Source organism: Dipodomys merriami, unplaced genomic scaffold (genome assembly GCF_024711535.1).
Source record: "Dipodomys merriami isolate MVZ:Mamm:240054 unplaced genomic scaffold, mDipMer1.0.p SCAF_7, whole genome shotgun sequence".
NCBI lineage: Eukaryota > Metazoa > Chordata > Mammalia > Rodentia > Heteromyidae > Dipodomys > Dipodomys merriami.
The window spans coordinates 54,171,811-54,189,539 of NW_027206290.1; the positions used below are offsets into that span (position 1 = coordinate 54,171,811).

General features: G+C 41.6%; 1 protein-coding gene and 1 long non-coding RNA gene across 2 annotated transcripts in view; one reads left to right on the forward strand and one right to left on the reverse strand.

The window, feature by feature from the left end:
- Positions 1-900: 900 nt before the first annotated feature.
- On the reverse strand, positions 901-15,328 carry Naa20 (N-alpha-acetyltransferase 20, NatB catalytic subunit). Its single transcript, XM_070006674.1, has 6 exons — positions 15,210-15,328; positions 7,245-7,269; positions 4,845-4,935; positions 3,917-4,052; positions 1,590-1,735; positions 901-1,358 (listed from the first exon to the last, which is right to left on the reverse strand). Exons 1-6 carry the CDS (start codon positions 15,260-15,262, stop codon positions 1,273-1,275), a joined length of 537 nt encoding a protein of 178 aa, XP_069862775.1. The 5' UTR covers positions 15,263-15,328; the 3' UTR covers positions 901-1,272.
- A 22-nt stretch (positions 15,329-15,350) lies between these two features.
- Positions 15,351-17,729, forward strand: part of LOC138816681 (uncharacterized) — a 50,133-nt gene continuing 47,754 nt past the window's right edge. Inside the window, exon 1 of the long non-coding RNA XR_011368712.1 lies at positions 15,351-15,502. This is a non-coding gene — a long non-coding RNA (uncharacterized lncRNA). The remainder of the gene's footprint in view (positions 15,503-17,729) is intronic.

Consider the following 17,729-nt stretch of genomic DNA (forward strand, 5'->3'; position numbering starts at 1 on the left):
TGGGAAACTATATGACATCTTCTCTATAGAGCTACTTGGTATTATTATTAATCTTGAAATTAAGATAGCATATGAAGGTGGGATAAATGTTTTTCATCACTGGAGCAGTTGATGCTGAGTACTGAGATCTGTTAGCCAGTAAGGAGGGAGTTTTTGTTTTTAATTTTTTGATTTTGATTTTAATTATCCTCTAAGTGATTTTTCAGAGTTAAGGGGTTAGAATGCTGGGATCCGAATCTGTGAGCATGTGCCATTGGCTTTTAAGAGGAAGTTTTTCTCTTGCAAGAACAGAACGTTCTTTCTACTTTAGTGTATCACCAAAAGATTTGTCTAGGCTCTCTACCATTTGAGCTATTCTGCCAACTCAAGGTTTTTTTCTAAAGGCTTTATTTTTCCCTAAAGCTTTGTAACAAACTGTGGTGGAGTATGTCCCAACTCTTTAGTAAGCTAAAGCAGGAGGGTAACTTGAACTCAGGAATTCCAAGCCAGTGTGTACAGCCAGCAAGACCCTAATTTCCTATTGTGTCTGTATGTATATGTGTGTATATATACATATATATGTATATATACATACATGTACATACGTATATATACATACATGTACGAACATACATATATATACATGTTTTTAATTAGTATAGAGTAGAATTTTCTTTACTCTGTGGGTATTTCCCATATTACAGGTAATGAAACTGCACATAAAAATACATGGTATGTATGATCCAATTATATGGTTTTGGGAGATAATGTTTTTTCCTCTTGAAAAAGCAGACTTTAAGCACAGAAGTAGTAGAAGAACGGATCCAGGACCATCAGTATAAAAACAGGTAGGCAGAAAGAAGGAAATCTTAACTTATCTGGGCAGATATTATTTCAGATGTTCACATCTTTCAGAAAACATTCATAGTCAACAATGTATTTTATTATACATCTAAATTTATACATTTTATATATGCTTTTAAAGCTTCAACAGTTCAGTACAAAATAAAAAATATATGTATATACAGCAGTGGTTCTCAGGCACAGAATTGAGGTGGCTGGAGCAATATGCCTATTGTGAACCATGATAGTGGAACGTATCCTACTACATAGCTGCCTTCTTGACTGGATTTTATTACAGCAAACCTATTTGCTGTAAAACAATGAATGAGAGTTGGAATCGGTATATGTTCTTGAAGTCTTACTTCTCCTAATAGAGCTCCAATGTCATCCATTGAAAATACATAGACTACAAACTATCTGGAACATCTGCCTAAGAACCACTGCCTATGGTTATTCAATGTCTTCAGGCCTTACTGGATGAGGTAAGGGTATGATGGATTTCTTCTCAGTATCCCTGGAAAGTGCTTTCCTCATATCTGTTAGGATGAATAGCAATAGGTTTTAATTATATCGATTAAAGTTCCCAAAAGACCTACCCAGAACCCACCCAGGAAGTAGTTTATCAGAGAAATGTTTGTTTTTATTAACAGTGAAGTAATAATCTATAGGAGTTAAGTATAACTAAGGTATATTAAAAGATCAAATGTGATTTTAAGTTTATTAAGACTATACTTCTTTTGGAGTTACTGTCAGGAAAGGGAGCTTACCATAAGCATCTTCATCAGGCTCCCCATTGCTGGCTGAATAGTACTCTATGACTGTCCTATATACACTGTAGCCCAGCCGCTTGTACATGTTAACTGCAACTTGGTTAGACACTCGTACGAAAAGATCAACAAAAAATCCACCCTTTCTTTAAACAAAAAAAGAGAAAATGTTAGGAAGTAATAGGACTACTCAGAATGGTTATTATTGATTACCTAAAAGCAATTTTAATTATTTAGGATTTATGGCAATCATTTTGCAGTACAAACCTGGTTCCTAAAAATTAAATTGCTATGTGGCCATGGCCCAAGTATAGGTAAAGGAAGCAAGTAACAGCCAAGTCTCTGTTTAGTAACATCCCCTTGTTCATTCAGGTCCTACCTTTCATTTCTAGACTCTCTCCTTCCTGTCTACTATAAATTTACCATCTACTAGTTTCTTCTGCTTATGAATTTCAGATAAATAAGAAGTAGAATCCTACTTAATACATTTCTACCATAAATTGTTTTGCCTACTGATTAAAAATTTGTCAGCTGGATACGGTGCTTTACGCCTGTTATCCTAGCTACTCAGGAGGCAGAGATCTAAGGATCATGATTTGAAGCCAGCCAGGGCAGGAGAATCCCATGAGATTCCTATATCCCATTATCCACCAGAAATGGTGCTGTGGCTCAGAGGGCTAACCTTGAGTGAAAAAGTTCAAAGACAATGCCTAGGCCCCAAGATCAGACCCTATAACCAATTTAAAAAAATCCTGAGGCAAGATTTCTGGTTTGAAACTTAGTTTGATAGGTTACTTAAAATACTATGCAACAGATATTATTAGGTACCCTGAAAAGCCTGAAGATACTGACCCAGAAAAGGTTTGTTGAATTTGCTGTGTATCCTTAACCATTTCTGCCGGAATGTTCTCTGAATCTGTTTCTGGGTACATATTCAGTTGTTTCATGTTTCTCTATATGCAGTGACCCTTGCTTCAGCTATAATGGAACTATTACCAATACACATGCCATCTTTATTACAATTTGCATTACTTTAAATTTTTTTCTTTTTCTTAAACAGAATATAGGCAGTTCGGTCTCCATGCTAGTGGGGATGTAACGCAGGGCCTTTCACATGCTGGGTAAGCACTCTTATTGCTACTGGAATCCTGAGTCCACTAATATTTTGCTAGTTCCTCTTTAATGTATACATGTAAAGATACATACATATAAGCAGATACCTTAAAAATCATCCTAAAAAGGGAACTTAATTTTCTTCTCAGATAATAACTTCTATATGTGGAAGGCAGTTTTAGACCCCCATTTCTAGCTCCCTCTCTGCCACACAATAATGCTTTTTTTTTTGCCTGTCCAGGACCTGGGCACTATCCCTGAGCTGCTTTTGCTCAAGGATAGCACTCTACCATTTGAGCCACAACACCACTTCAGCTTTTGCTGCTTATGTGGTACTAAGGAATCTAACCCAGGGTTTCATGCATGCTAGGCAAGCACTCTACCACTAAGCCACATTCTCAGCCCCTGCTTTTTTCTTTTCCCCCAACAGATATCAGTAACACCATGTTAAAAAACTTTTTTGAAAATCAAAGACTAGCATAGATCTTCATTTCACCACTCAGTTCCTTAAGTATCTGAATTCATGTTCTACTTGAAACAGAACATTTATAGCCACAATTGTTTCTTTTAAAACTTGCCTTTATTAAAGCTAATAATAACTGTGTGGAAACTGTAATAAGTCTCCAGAACTGTCTCGCCACCTATCCTCTTGGTCAGAGACATTTCTTTCTCTCCTAAGACAGGAGCTCCTATCACTTTTTTGTGATTTAAAAAATAGAACACACACATGACAATCAATGGAAAATAGGAGTGTAGGTAGTTGTATGTACTGAATCTGTTCCATAGTTTAAAGTCATTTAGTGCCCAACAGGTATACACCCATTAAAACTCATGGCTTAAAAAAAAATACATTTTAGCTTGGGCATATCTATATTTCTAGCAATCAAGAGGCCAGTCTGGGTTACATAATGAAACCTTCTCTTAAAAAGAAAAGAAGAAACAACAAGGAACACCAAAAAATATGTCCAGGGTAATCTGAAGAGAATTCAAGAGCATCTGCTTAGTGACAAGAACATTAAAAGAAACATTACTTGAAGGCAGGTCTTTGATCAGTTCTGCAGCTTACAGGCCTCACTTTGCAAACCATAAACAATAATACCATTCTTTCTGAGTGACAGAATTATTGTGAGAACTATAATCCTATAAATGTTCAACAAATAGATGATTAGAGTTCCTAAATTATAAAGTAGTGTGTTTGAAAAACAAGATCTCACCTTTCTGAAATCTCTTCTAATAATTCCATAAGTTTAGCAGCCAAACCAAGGCGTCGAAATTCAGGGGCAACAGACAAAGCTGTGACATGTCCATGCCATTCTTCTCTAGCAACTGAGCCTTCTGCTTTACCCATAACTATCAACAACAAAAAATACATGCAATAGTTAAGACACACTGATTTACACAGAAGTAGTCAGTGCTTGATGCATCATTGTTAAGCAGAAGTGGGGAGAACCTTTTTTTCCTGTCAAGGGCCATTTGGATAACAAAATTATCAATACAGACAAACAGCAATAGGCAACTGACACAAAGCATATGTAGTTTTGTCCCACCATGTACCAGATGATTTGGCTGGCTTTACACAGCCCACCAAAAAGGGAAACTAATGACAGGGTTTTTAATTTTTAAGTTTTTGAAACCATCAATTAATGATTAGTACTTTTATATGTTTCATTCCAGAGATAGATTTAGGTAATGTTAAAAAAAAATGATAGAGTAAAAACACAACTAATTTTGAACAAAGGACCTGAATTTGTATCTCACATACATCTAACATTTCTAGTGAGTATGTCCATATAGCAGATACCTCATAGCTCAAGTTGTTAGCAAAGCAACTAAGTAAATGATGATGCCTTATAACCTTGCATTATATACAAAAAAAAATTTAACATACAGAATGAAATATCCAAGATGACTTGAGATGATTTTATGCTAGGTTCACAGCTACATACCCTGGACCTAACACAATGCCTAAAACTGAAGAGACAAATGTAGTGTTGAATGACTGAAATATAGAATTGGGAGGCATCAAAATTAAAGGGCATCATGAATATGATGCCTCCAATTGTATATCATAAAGCAGTCAGGTTGAAATCGTGTATTAAAAATCTTACCTGCCCTAAAAAGTACTACAAGTATTATACTTACTATAACCCATTAATTCTCCACCAGGCGCCTCAGCAACAATGAAATACTCTGGCCAGTGGGCAAGATACTGTAAGTAAAAAGGAATCCCATACTAGAGTCCTGTTAAGGAATGTGAAAAGTAATGGACAATAAGAAGTTCTTCATTTAAAGGGAAATTCTGAAAAAATTTTCTTAAAAAGCATATTAGTTGTAACTTTATCCTCAATTCTATATATGAAAATTTTCTATAAGACATTAACGTGGAATATTTAGCACTGATTTTTTTCCCAAACAAAATACTGTAAGAGATAAAACATCATCCTAAAACCAGGCCTCAAAAGTTCTTGTCAAGTCTGATTCCCTACTGGGAATGTCTCTGGGTGGCATTTATTATCACCTGAGACTCTTACTTGTGTACCAGGTGTCTTCCCTAGAACTGTGGATGTCAGGTTTACTCTCTGGTGCTTGGCACATAGCGGATGCTCAATACATTTATGGTTCCCTAACTGGATTGGAAAATTAATGGCTAGTTCTTGCTTTTGTTCCAGCAATGAGATGCTAACTGATTCAATTTCTAGCAGCTCAGCTAAAAGCTGATCAAGGAAGAGTAAATGCTGAGATAATTTGCTTAATCACTTAACTCTTCAATTCTGGGGTGTCCTTACAGCTGTATTTGTTTTATGGTGCAATTCTTTAAGAGAACATCATCAATAATACATGAAAGCGTTCCTGGGAAACCTCTTCAGTGTTTACCATTGCTTTGAGAACTCCTCAACCCTTGACATGGCCACCCAGCCACTGATAACCATAACCAGTTCTCTGCCTAGAAGAGGAACCCCAGAAACAGCCATCCTATCTCTGGCCTCCTAAATCAACCACTAGGGTGAGCCAGCAAGTTATGTTCAAATATGTACTCCCTTGTACATTGAGACTTTTACTGTAAACTTTAGTCACTGGAGGCACACCATCTAAATTGACTCGCATCCTAACATTTTCTTTTACTAGACAGTGAAATTCTGAAGGGTTTTTTTTTTTTTTTTTAGTTTTCACTCAACTTTGTCTGATATATTGTCATGTTGCTTGTACCTGCAGTTAATTTTTACTTATTCACTTGCATGAAGAGACAAGTTAAACCTCCCTCCTGCCAGACAACCATCTGTGGCATAAATTACTCAATTTAAAAAAAAAAGGTCTCACAAATGCAATTTAATTTGTGCAGCTGTTTAACACCATGGATATGTTCCAGTAAAAAATTGCTAGCAACAAGCAAGCCTCCAAATGTGGCCCAATGACCTTTGTTTACCAACTTCTGACATAAGCTGCTTCTATTTCATAACATTTTTAGCTTTCAGGAAATGGAATTATGATACATTACATTTCCAAAGAGCCTTCTAGGAAAAACTGTACCAATTGGTAAGGTCACTAAAATTTTATATTATTTCTTAACTCACCATCATGAAGCACTGAGTTTCAGTATGTAAACATGGCTCCTCATATTTGTTTCAGCTTCTGTATCTTTTGACTGGTGAGACTGAACTCAGGTATTCTTAGTATGTACATTAGTCTCTGCAATTCTCTTTTGGTAAATTAGTATGCACATTAGTCTCTGCAATTCTCTTTTGGTAAATTAGTATGTACATTAGTCTCTGCAATTCTCTTTTGATAAATTACTAGTTAACAGGTGGAGTGGGCACAAAAACAATCCAGAAGTCCAATTTGTGTTTTAAGTCAGATTGTAAAGGTTGTCGTATTATTTAAGCATAATCAAGAATACTCTGTCTTTACGTAGTTTTGACCATTTTTTATTGGAAGAATAATAGAAATTGCCAGCTGTTATTCCAAGTCTTTTATTCCTTTTAGTATCAAACCTTGATGTACCAAAGAACTAGGTAGTGGAGGAGGCAGCCATTGATCAGTGAGACTCAGGTCTGAATGGTCCTTCCCAAAGATACCCTTATAAGGGAAGGACACTCATCTCCCCTGTCGATTCTTCTGCCAGAAACACATATGAGATGGTTTGCCTTGGCAGTCATCTGGAACAGGAAAATTAAGGCTACCTTGGTAGAGTGGATGAACTACAAGAACCTGGCTGCTGCTGATTTTATGAAACCACCGCTTTCACAGAACGGGCTGTCATCTCCATACTTTGTTCACATCAGAAGAAAATAAGCTGCCTTCCTGAGGTCACTGTACTTTCTGCTGTGTGCAGCATGCTTACCACTAAGGGTCAGAGGAGCTGTAATGTTACTGATTTATATAACAGTGTGTCAGGCAGATTTAAGGCAACCATTTGTTTCATTTTTTCAGTGTGGTTTGCTTTCCCAGTTAGGAATTTTTAAATTTTTCATTACCCAATCTGTTTTTCCTTTTGTTTTCTTTGCTCTTGGCAAACCTTTTTTTTTTTTTTAACAAAAAGGATACAGTTTCTGTAAGAGGATCCAAGTTACTGGAAGAAACAAGAGAAATATCAATAGTAAGCAGTGTTCACAAACTGTAAAACTTGTTAAAACTAAATATACCACAAGGAAAATAAAAATGTGCTTAATATATATTTCAACTACTTAGGAGCTATGAAACAGCAAATATGAAAGTACCCATACTTTTTTTTTTTTTGGCCTGTGTATGGGGCTTGAACTCAGGGTGTGGGTGCTGTCCCTGAGCTTTTGTGCTCAACGCTAGTGCTCTACCACCTTGAGCCACAGCTCCACTTCATTTTGGGGGGGTGATTAATTGGAGGTAAGTGTCACATGGATTTAACTGCCTAGGCTGGCCTCCAACCTTGATCCCCAGATCTCAGCCTCCTGAGTAGATAGGATTTCAGGCATGAGCTACTGGCACCTGGCACTTATATACATTTTAACTGCTGCTTTAATAATGATTCCATCAGAAGTTTCTCTCTTCTAAATAACAAAATATTAAGAACAGGGAGTCACAAGACTCACAGTCAAACTTGCCTGTTGCTAGTGTCTTTCCACAAGAATCCGCCTACCTGTCTAGACAAAGGGTCTTTCCTCACAACTTCTTCCTGTTCCACCTTCTAATTGTTGGCACTCTCACACTTTTTTGCTTCTCCATTCCACTAACCCTGTTCCTTCAACTTTACCCTAGTACTGAGGGTGCCTCCCAGCATGTCCTACCACATGTTCCCCAAATTAACATTCTTAAAACCGATACCCATCTTCAACCAGTTTTGGTTCTTCCCATTCAGTTAACTGTACCCCTTACTATTTCTATTTTGTTATGTTCAACTGTTCCATTCCTAGTCAGATTTTAGTTTGGGACTCAGTGATTGATTCTAGACAGTCACACTACATTTCTCTAGTTCAGTAGTTTTCCAACCATTTTGGTTTCCAAAATCCCTTTCACACTAAAACATTGCTAAGCTTGTGTTTATTTGGCTATATATTTATATTCTACAATGTAAAATAGTCACTTAAAAGGACTGCGTATTAGCCAGGCACCAGTGGATCATGCCTGTAATCTTACTCAGGAGACTGAGATATGAGGATCACAGTTCAAAGCCTGCCTGGGCAGAAATGTCCTGGAGAGGGGCTGGGAAGGTGGCTCAGTGGTAGAGCGCTTGCCTTGCATGCCTGAGGCCCTGGTTCGATTCCTCAGCACCACATAAGCAAAAAGAAAAAAGCCGGAAGTGGCACTTTGGCTCAAGTGGTAGAGTGCTAGCCTTGAGCTGAAGAGCTGAGGGACAGCGCCCAGGCCCAGAGTTCAGGCCCCACGACCATACCCAAAAAAAAAAAAAAGAAAAAGAAATGTCCCGGAGACTCATCTCCAGTTAGCCACCAGAAAACCAGAAATGGTGCTGTTGCTCAAGTGGTAGAGCACTAGCCTTGAGCAAAAGAGCTCAGGGACAGCATGCAGGCCCAGAGTTCAAGACCCACGACTGACAACAAAAAAGCAAAAGAAAAAAAATTGCATATTAACATGAATAACCTTACCAAGAAATCTTTTTAAAATATCAGCGAAAATAATGGCAATGTTTTAACACTTTCACACTGTCAGTTATGCCTGGTACAGATGACCACGTATTTGAAAACTCCATACTGTAGTGAGAAATGAGTATAAAAAGACAAAAAATCAGGATCAAAACAGCTTTGGCCCTGCAGAAGTCCTGAAGCAATCCTGGGGAGCCCTGGCACCCTGGCCCACAATTCTTGGCTATTTCATATCCTCCATCCTCAGCTCAGCTGCCCAACATGCTATCTCATCTCAACAGTGCAGCAGAAAGAAGCTCCACCAGTCACACTGAGCCCACAGAGGATTCTGGCTCTTCTGTCAAACAGTGGAGTACCTGACAGACCTGGCACACTCTACCCCTACTCAGAACACTGTCCCTTCAATTCTTTCTCTTTGGCATTTGTCAAGAGAAATTTCTGCCCCTTTCCTAGAAGAAATACCAAATATGATGCACACTTGGCTACTGGCAGCTTGACACAGTTCCCCACTCTGGCCTGAAGTTCTGTGTTTCCTCAGTTGGGATTCAGTCTTCCTTACTCTGGCTCTTGACATCCCTGGGTATTTCCTAGAGGCTTTTGTTTTCTCTACACTCATATTCCATAACTGGTGTGATCTAGCCTCTTGGTCACCTGTCGTCATCTACATAGCACTGAAGCTAAACTGCTACTCCAGACTTCAGACTCCCATGCCCACATGACCACTCCACCTATGTGTCTCCATGCACTTGGCAGAGAAGCCCAAGTCTTCACAAAACCTTGGCCTTGAGGTTTGACATCATTTACACTTCTGCATGCACTCCAGGTGTTCTGGCCACCACCTCCTGTTTGTATGAACTTTGCACTGATGTTCCATCTGTCTGGGAGGCATCTGCTCCATATTCACTTCCCTAACTTCCCCAAGTCTCCGTCAGCTGAATCTCCTCTCACCCTTCTGTTTTTTTTGTTTTTTTTTGTTTTTTTTAACTCAACACTTAGTTTCCCAGGTTTTATTTCTAAAGTGTAAATGTCATAAAGACACCAACATTTCTGCTCATTGCTGTTTCTAATACTGGCACATAGTAGGCACTCAAATATTTTTCTATGAATATGGTTAACTAATTGCAATAGTCTACACCCATTGCTTTTTTATTTCCTAACAAACTGACCTAATAAAAGTAGTAGGAAGATGGGGTTCCCTTAGTGACATATTCTGAAGAGGCCTTAGCACATCAGGTGATCTGCAATGTAATATTTTAAGCGTCTGCATATAATTTTTTCTCTATCCATTTTCATATAATACAACCAGTTTAAACAAACTGGCCAAAAGACTTAGCCTGTTTATTGCCAAATCTTCAGGTACTATGTCACCTCCCAAACCCTAAACCTTTGTCAAATCAGATGGCTTCCCTGATTTACCTTCTATGAGAAGAAACAAGGTTTTCTGTCGAACTAAAATGTCTCCACCACTGCATACTAATATTTCCTGGTACAGATAATTTCCTGGAATGACTTGCTTCTTCACTTCAATTGTAACTGTCACCTGTGTTCTTTGTAACCAGCCAGCATGTCAAAGGCCAATGGAGTTAAAGAATAGAACCCCCTTGATTGGGAACTTTCCATTGACTTTACCACCATCCTCCAACTGTAACCATCACCAGCTCTGTTCCCAGCAACCTGTGACAAGAAGGTGCATCTTCGCCTCAAAGGGTAGTATTCCCCCATCTTTGTAGAACCTTTCACTGATGGTTCCGTGCTAACTTCCTTATATAACCAAGCACAAAGAAGACATGAACCTGACTTGTTAGCAACAAGAAGGACTGTCACCCCTTGAGTTAGGATAAAATGAAGCAGTCCACCCTGTCTAGTGTGCCTGCCTACCTCTGGGGAGAGTGGCAGAACATCCTTCTGTACAAAAGTTAAATGCCTTGGGAAAATGTAACTCTTGTGTGTTACTGTCTTAACACCAGGGGGTGGTGAGTTTCCAAGAGTAGGTGACTCCTCTGGAATCCCTCTTCCATCAGGGAAGGAGAGGCCCTAGCTCCCCCTCCAGGGGAGACACATCTTGCTGCCTGCTTGTGGCAGCCCTGTGGTTGGGCTGGCACAAGTGACTTGGATCAGCATATAAATCTGGATTCCTGGAGACTTCACCAGTGTGGGTAAAGGAGCTCTAGAGACACATACTGTGATGACTCTCTAAGTCTATTCACGGGCCAGAGGCAAGAAACTGGGGTGACAAAATATTGCTCGGGTGTTTAGGACTGTGAAAAATGGTATGATGTGTGAATGAGAGGTGGCAGGTGGCACAAATAAGGATGAAATCCTGATCTACCCTACAGTAGTAAGCTCTTGTGACTAATGGCTGTGTTGGATTCTATTTGAATCTAACTGAGGCTGGATGACTTGCCAATTTGCTGAGGTGCCTAAACCCCCTGGTGGGACAGGGGCTAAGTGGAAAGGATTGAAAGAAATATCCAAGGAGAAGAGAAGTCTAGGCAAATCCTCCAGACTGAGATCCACTGTCTTTCCTTTCCTCCTGTAAGTTCCCTACCTCCTTGGCTCAGGCACCAGTCCAGTTCCCCCGTTCCTTTCTTCCTCCCACTCCCCTAGTCATTATCCCTCACTGCCCTAAAAACAATTCACCTGAGACTTTGAAAATCTCCCCTTTTCTCTAGCAGGTTTTCCCTTCATTTCTCTCTGGATAGAACAGGCAGGGTACCCACTGAAGGGTGGAGCCTGCCTGCCAAGCTCATCACATACCCAGATATTCCAGGGCTGGATTGAGCATCAGACCTCCAAGAATCCCAAACAACACTACACATTCCCCTGAGAGGTGGCCCTGCTGTAGGGACCGAAGTCTTATTACCTCTCTATAAGAAGAGGCTCCCCCCACCTCCACCCTAAACCTGTGGGCAACAAAAGGAGAATAGTTGCCACTATTGGGCAGTCTTGGGGATAAAACAGTTTTGCCTTGGGTGATACACTGATCCCGAAGCACTGATTTTAGGATCAGGCACAGAAAACACAGGAACAAGGTGCTGTGGCCTGCATCTGGCTTTACTCATCTCTGGCTTTTCTTGTCAACCCCAGGGTCTCTTCCATCTTCACTTGAGTCTGTTCCTTGAATAGAGGTTCCCCTTCGGGAAGGGGATATTGGATTTATCACCCTCACTAGTTCTGAGGTCAAAAACCTAAAAAACAAAAACATTGTAACCTCTGCTGCAGGGCCCTTTCAGAGTCTCCAAGCAAGTCAATCCGTTTCCAGGCTCACAACTATTTGGTCTTCTACTTTGCTCTCTCTCAGAAAAAAAAAAGGGGGGGGGGGAGCTGATGGCAAAATCCCCTCATCAACTTTCCTGTTCATCCTCAACCACCTAGTTCTGATCTAGACCTGGAAGAAAAGCAAGCTTAAGCCAGCCTGGGAGGGACCCTTCTTGGTCTTCATACGCTGTTCAGACTGCTGAAAAGAGTTGGACCTTACATCCTTGAGTTAAAAGAAACTGACTCCAACTCCAGACCCAGTATAACAGATAGTCATCTCATTCCCAGAAAGTACTAAGCTAGCAATAAAACTGTAATTCCCCAGGTAATATTATCTGGTAGCTGCTGGTAAACTGAAAAAGGCCCAGTCCCAATAGGTTCAGGTCCCTTAGTCATTAATATTACTAATAGTACCCTCAAATCATCAAGTCTGATGCATGGCAAGCCATGAACTGGAAAAAGAGACTATTACTCATTCAGCTGTAAGCATTTATGTCCTGAGCCCAAAAGGTTTATATATCTCATATATCCCATAGGGGTTACAGTAACTCAGGGGAAGGTGACTGGTTTGCTACCAGATACAAAAATCAAAAAGCACTGTTACCCTAGGATTTTAGAGCAGTAGGAAGGGTATTTGTGTTTGGGATAAATGCAACCGGAAAGGACCCAGTAGAAAGGATTAGGATTAACACAATAGACAAACCTCAGGTATTACTCAAGACAACAGAGTGCTAAATGTAGGATCTAAGACAGACAGCTGTTAAATTGGGTGTGGGGACACCAATGCCTGGCTAAATGGGATTAAATATTCTGTCAGCACATTAAATAAGAGTGACTGTTAGGTCTGTGTGACAGAAAGACCAAAGGATTAAATATTCTGTCAGCACATTAAATAAGAGTGACTGTTAGGTCTGTGTGACAGAAAGACCAAAGGCTCAAGCCATCCCATTCCTGCTGTGGTGGCACTCTAATTCAAAAGGCACAACATGTATTATGGATTTTTTCTAGGCACTAAAATTGAGGAGTCCTATAGGATGTTGTCACTGCTGTTCCCAGCGACCAAGAGTCCTGTAGGTTACCCACCCCACCAGGACTATCAAATTACCTTCCCTAGACATTAATTATACCTCATACCTTACCAGGCCAAGGGGGAAAATGTACAAATATGTGTTGTTTTTAACTAGCCAACTATGTCAAAGGTATGAGTCCTTACCAATGGAGTTAAAGAATAGAACTCATTGAAGTGGGAACTTCCCACTGACTTTACCAACCTTCTTCCACTGTGGCCATCAGCAGCGCTGTTCCCAGACCCATTTCTAGCAATGACAAGAAGAATGTGCACCTTTGCCTCAAAAAAAACAGCACCCCTCCCCATAGGAACCTTTCACTGGATGGCTGAGTGCATTCCAACCTCCTTATGTTATCCCACTACCCATTAATAAATGTAAAGAAAATATGAGCCTTACTCCTTAGCAACAAGGAGAAGGGACATCACTCCTTGAGTTAGGATAAAAACCTGGCAGGCCACCCCACCAATCACCTCATACTCCCACTGAGTTCACTGGTTAAGTTATGTGTAACTTCATATAGAACAACTGTACGTGCACATATTTCTTGCACAGGTTTATTTTCTAACCAGCACTATAAGAAATATTTACAAAGCACTTGCATTATATTGGGCGTTATTATTAGAGACTATATGGGAGGTTTTCAGGGCATTTATAATACAACACTATTGTAAGTGAGGAACTTGAGAGCATCATTAGGCTTTGGTGTCCATGATGGGTCCTGGGAACAATTCTATGGAGTCTCAACATAGACCAGTAGTTCTCCAAGTGACAATCTGAATGCCTAAAATATTTTCTGAGGTCAGGGATCTACTTTTTTAAGAACTACCAAGGGGGCTGGGAAGGTGGCTCCGCGGTAAAGTGCTTGTCTTGCATGCATGAGGCCCTGGGTTTGATTCCTCAACACCACATAAGCAGAAAAAGTGGAAGTGGTGCTGTGGCTTAAGTGGTAGAGCGGTAGCCTTGACTCAAACCAAAAAGAGACACCAGTACACCACAGAATTGTAAAGGCTAAGGATTATTCCATAAGCCCTGAGAACAGGTATAGGTGATAGTAACAATTCAATACAGGCTCCATACAACATTCCCACAGGATAAAAAAAAAAAATTTCAATCCATCCACAAGAGTCAAAGACGTGTTTCACCTGTTTTCTCCCTGACAGCTGTTACAGACACTAATCACTGTATTCACACGGATCTATGTTCTCCAACCACACCTATTCTCACCAGTGCGCCTCAACTCCTTCCTCCCAATACATTCTTCGTGTTTCGAGGTTTGCGGCGACTCTCCATTTGAGAGATTCCTAATCGCCTCATTGCCAAGTTCTTCCCGCCCTCCTGACACTTGAGTCACAACCCCTTGGTCTCTGGTTGCCTCGCACTGACTTGCCCTGATGGTTTTAAAAAAGGTGGATCTGGAATAGGTGCGCAGGCAGAAATGTGACAAAGGCCGTGTAGGCAAAACGTCAAGCGCAGAACCCAGGCAGGTGTTTGGACAGGAGCGCGCCTCTAACAGTAAAAATAGGAACCTTTCAGCAGGATGCTCATCGATTTTCCACGCTGAAGTGTCTTCTTTTGGAAACGGGTACTTGGCTAGTCACGGGTGTTAAGTTGGATTGGAAGAGACTGCCTGGAAGGGGGGGGGAAAGGGGGTCGGTCTGCGCAAAGCGGGGTCTTCCCCACTCCACAACTCAATAAAGAGAGAGGAAAGAGGTCCGCTCCGGGGCGCGCGCGCGCACCGTGTCACTCCAGCGACACGGACCCGACAGGGACCACCCGTGCCGGGGCTCCGCGGGGCCGCGCTCCGGCCGGGGGCAGCCAGCCGGACAGCGCCGGGGGCGTCGCGAGCCCGGGCCCGCTCCCCCGTCCCGCCGTCCCCCCGCGCGCCCTCCCCGCGTCCCGGGGCGCCAGCCCGGCCCCACGGACACGTGGGGTGACGCCTGGGCCGAGGTGAGCGAGGCCGGCGCACCTCCACCCCGCGGCGCCCCGAGGACGGCGCCCGCGCCCCCCGCCCGGGGTGAGGGCGTCCCCGGCCGGGATGGCGCGGCCGGGCTAGGACTGGCAGGACCAGACCAGAAGCGAGCGACCTGGAGCGCCCCCAGGTCACTCACATGTTGTTGAAGCGGAACAGGTCGTCGCAAGTGAAGGCCCGCAGGGTGGTCATCGCGCCGCGGCCCCGCGCCGGCTCACCGCGACCCCGCGCCCGCGCCGCCGGAAGTCACTCAGCGCGCCGCCGACGCGGAGAGGGGCGGAGGGCGACTTCCGGGGAACGAGCTGCGAGCGGGCTTCCTCTGGTGGCTGCATCGGGAATTGCCAGGCCTAGGGAACGAGGAGGTTCCTAGAGGAGGTCTGTAAGCGAGGTGTGGGTGTCGGTGCCCCGGAGTTGAGAACATTAAAAACACAGGTAAGGTGATGTTAGGAAAATGAACCCTAAGATATGTATTTAAATGTTTTTTTTCTTTCATGCATTTGTTTCTAACACATTTATAAGATCATTTCTTTGTTGCTTTGTATGTCCCTCCCTCACAGTATAACCCCTGCTTTCACTATATTTGATGTCAGTATAATTTGTGGAGGGGAAGGAGAAAAACAAATCATTTAAATAAGGATACAGGTGGACCTGTTGCAACAATGAGAAGTACAAGTTGTCATGTCGAAAACGAACTTTACAACTTTGGTGGGGGGTGGGGAGGATTGGGCGGGAGGGGGGGTGGGGGGAGGAGGCTGGGAAGGGTAAACAAAGGAGGAGGCTACAATGCTTGATAAGAAATGTACTCACTATCTTGCCCATGTAATTGTAACCCCTCTGTACAGTATTTTCAGAATAAAAAAAAAAAAACACAGGTAAAATCTGTTTGCTAGTAACATTTTTACCAAGGCTATGCGAAATATTTCAACATGTCATGAACACAAAGATATTAATGAAATATTTTTACCTTCTTTTAATTGTGAGACTTTGAAATCCGTGGTGTCATTTGCCATTGCCAATGCTTGGTCCACATTTGTTTTATACAACGTATGTACAAAGGAGATTCACACATCCAAGTGGTACCTAAAAATCAGGATTTTTTTTTAACACTTTTAAGTTTAGCTAAAAGCTAAAAAACAAAAAAAAAAAAAACTCCATTCAGGTGTGTCAGCCACATTTTAGGCACCTGATAGCCCCAGGGTAGTGACTGCCTTAGTGGGCAGCACAGGTGGAAAGGTTTAGAAATGAGTACATTCTGTTGCGTTGGGGTGGTTCTTTTCTTTGGCTCTTCTTTGCTAAGCAGCTGTTGTGGTAGTCTGGGAGAAGACAGTTGCTAATAACTAACCAACAAGAAGTTTAAGTTCCAAAGCCCACACATGCATAACTCCTCTAGGTCCTAGCTGCTATCCAGGAACCTTGTAAGAATAGGCTGCTGAGATCTGTGGCCCAGCGATAATAGAAGAGAAATCAGATGGCTGAAGAAGGAATTAGCTTCAGTAACAAAGCTCTTCTAAGGACTTAGTTCCAGACATCGTTTCCAAATCTCAACAACAACAAAAAAGAAGTGTAGATGGGCACCGGTGGCTCACACCTGGACTCAAGAGGCTAAGATCTAAGGATTAAGGTTCAAGTAGTCTTTGAGACCTTTATCCCCAAATAACTATCCAAAAGCAGGAAGTAGAGCTTGCTCAATTGGTAGAATATTACCCTTTAGCACAAGATCTCATGGACAGGAACTAGGCTCTGAGTTCAAATTCAGGACCAGCACAAAATAAAACTTACAGAAGTGTAAATGCAGATATAATAATCCGTGGAAGAGTCAAGTGATGCCTGGGAGTCCATAGGTAATGCAGCTGAAGCCAAGGGGCAGAAAGAGACAGCGCAGCTTCTACCTGCTATGCATTTAAACAAGGAGGAAATGTAGAAGCAATTGCACATTAGCAAATGTGCCACATTAAATGAACATTAAAGGATGTGTGTGTGTGTGTGTGTGCGTGCGTGTGTTCATGCAAGCACATGTACATGCTGCTCCAGAAGCTTGAACTCAGGACCTGAACCCTGTCCCTGAGCTTTTCCATCTCAAGGCTGGCACTCTACCACGTGAGACACACTTTTATGCCTGGCTTTTTGATAGTTAGATGGAGATAAGAATGTCATGGATTTTCCTGCCTGGGCTGGGTTTCAAACTTGATCCTTACATCTCAGCTTCCTGAATAGCTAGAATTACAGGTGTGAACCACCAGCACCTGGCTGGCTTACATTTTAAATCTAGTCAATCTCAGATAACTTTAGCAGTTTCACATTGAAATTTACACCCTAAAATTCAAATTGGAATCAATCCTACATAACAGGTGGGAAAGTAAGCTGGTATAGCCTCCTTGGGAAACAATCTAGTAGTTTCTTTATAAACTGAGCATATGGTTATTTCACTCAACAACTACACTTTTAAACATTTAGCCACAGAGTTAAATGAAAACTTAAATGTTCACACAAAAGTGTTCCTTGCTTATTAAGCCAAATGGTGATGCATGCCTGTAATCCTAGCTACTCGGGAGTCTGAGATCTAAAGACTGAGGTTCAAAGCCAGAGCAGGCAAACAAATCCAAGAGACTCTTATCTTCAATTCATCAGCAAAAATCTGGAAATGGAGATGTGGCTCAAG